General features: G+C 24.9%; 1 protein-coding gene across 1 annotated transcript; it reads left to right on the top strand.

Annotated features, from left to right (window-relative positions):
* Positions 1-1,736: 1,736 nt before the first annotated feature.
* Positions 1,737-2,084, top strand: HO173_008542 (uncharacterized protein; the record flags this gene model as incomplete). The annotated part of the gene is made up of 1 exon (XM_037310442.1): positions 1,737-2,084. One exon carries the CDS (start codon positions 1,737-1,739, stop codon positions 2,082-2,084), a length of 348 nt encoding a protein of 115 aa, XP_037162675.1.
* Between the last annotated feature and the right edge of the window lie 233 nt (positions 2,085-2,317).

Raw genomic sequence — 2,317 nt, forward strand, 5'->3', positions numbered from 1 at the left:
AAATTAAATTTTAAATATTTTAAATATTATTAATATAAATTTATTAAGATATTAAATAATAAATTTAAATAGAATTATTAGATAATATTTTATAATCTTTATTTATTAATTAAGTATAATACTTATATTAATATAAAGATTTACGTTAATATTAAAATCTATAAATATATTTTTAAATATATTTATAAAGATAGCGATTAAGCTAATTTTTAAATAGAGTATAAAAATAATATAAATTAGAATAATATAGATTTAAATTAAATAAATAAAATTTAAAAGTATTAAGATATATAATAAATAAGCTTTATAAAAGTTTATTAAAGAATTTTAAATTTTAAATTATATAATTATAATTCTCTTATCGAATAATTATTTATTTATCTTTTAAATTAATATAATATAATATTTAATAATAATAATAATTTAAATTAGATAATTAATATAATATATAAATATTAGATTAAGCTAATAATCTTCTTTTAATTAAATTAATAATATTAATAATAAAGATAAGTAGAAGATCTCTTCTATATTAATCTATCGAAGTAATATATTTAATTAAATAAATAAATAAGATATATTTAAATAGAGTTTATATTAGAGATATAAAGATATTATTATAAAAATATATTATATTAATTTAAACGCTAGAAAACTCTTCTATCTACGATATCTTCTTTTAAATATATTAAATTCTATATTCTTTAAAGACTTATATATAATAAATAATAATATTTTTTTTTTATTATTATAATATTTATATAATAAGAGACTTACTTTATAATAATATTAAATAAAATTAAATATTAAATAAAATAATGATTTAGAAGAGAGAATATTACTTATAGAGTCTCTTTATAATAATTCTATTATAATATAAACTCGATAATTTTCTAAATCTATAGAATAATTATAAATTAAAATATATAAATTTTTTTATTATTAGATAGAAAAAATATAAATATAATATAAATAGTTTATCGCGTTAATAATAATATTAAAATATTATAACTTTTTTTAATATAATATTTCTTTTTTTTATATTAAAACTTTTTATATTAAATTTCTTTTAAATAATTTCTTTAATAAATTAAAGTATTTTAAGTTATAGAATAAAAAGATTATCGTTCTAATAGTAGTTTTAAAAGATCGCAATATTTTTTTATATAGTATTTCTTTTTTAATTATTAAAACTTTTCGCGCTAGATATTTTTTTTCTTTTTTTATTTATAAATAATTTAATTTTTCTTTTATACTTTATATATATTTCTTAATTAATATTTATTATTCTTTATTTAAATTATTTAATAATTTTATTTATATTCTTTAAATTTAATATTATATTCTTCTTCTATTAAATAATAAATAATATAAATAAACTATCGCCGAAGACTTCTATTTTTATTTAATTTAAATTTATTTAAAAGAAAATAATATTAGCTTTATTAAGAATATTAGTTTTACTGGCCGGAAAGGTATGGTATATCCCATGGGATATTCCATACCAAGTGATACCATACCGTACCCGGGTATGGTATGGGTAGGGTCGGATACCATTCCATTTTTCTGGTATGGGTTCGGGATCTTGGCGGGATATACCACGGTATGGTATATCTGTGGTATCATATCATGGAATGGTATATGTATGGGATATCCCGTTGGGATTTCTATATTTAGAAGTATAAGTAGCTATTCTAGTCATCATTCTGGCCTACCTGCTACCCGGCTGGCCTACCATGGCTGGCACTACCATGGCTGGCACTACCATGGCTGGCACTACCATGGCTGGCACTACCATGGCTGGCACTACCATGGCTGGCACTACCATGGCTGGCACTACCATGGCTGGCACTACCATGGCTGGCACTACCATGGCTGGCACTACCATGGCTGGCACTACCATGGCTGGCACTACCATGGCTGGCACTACCATGGCTGGCACTACCATGGCTGGCACTACCATGGCTGGCACTACCATAGCTGGCGGCTGGCACTACCATGGCTGGCACTACCATGACTACCACTACCATGACTGGCACTATCATAGCTACCATATGATAGTAGGCTATTTGAATAATAAATAGTGATAGCCATGGTAGTGGTAGCTGTTAAAATATCAGGTATGTGATGTGTAGAACGGACGGATTGATTCTCCAAAACCTCTCCGGGGCCAGGTCCTAAATACAGTACAAAATCAGGTGGCTGAAGAACACGGTGGCTGGGATGCGCGGGGGCCACATTTCGACAGTAGCTATGGTAGTGATAGTTATGATAGTGGCAGCTATGGTAGTGGTAGATAAGATAGTGCCAGCCATGA

Source organism: Letharia columbiana (assembly GCF_014066305.1).
Source record: "Letharia columbiana isolate WasteWater2 chromosome Unknown Sc0000032_s0, whole genome shotgun sequence".
Classification (NCBI taxonomy): Eukaryota; Fungi; Ascomycota; class Lecanoromycetes; order Lecanorales; family Parmeliaceae; genus Letharia; species Letharia columbiana.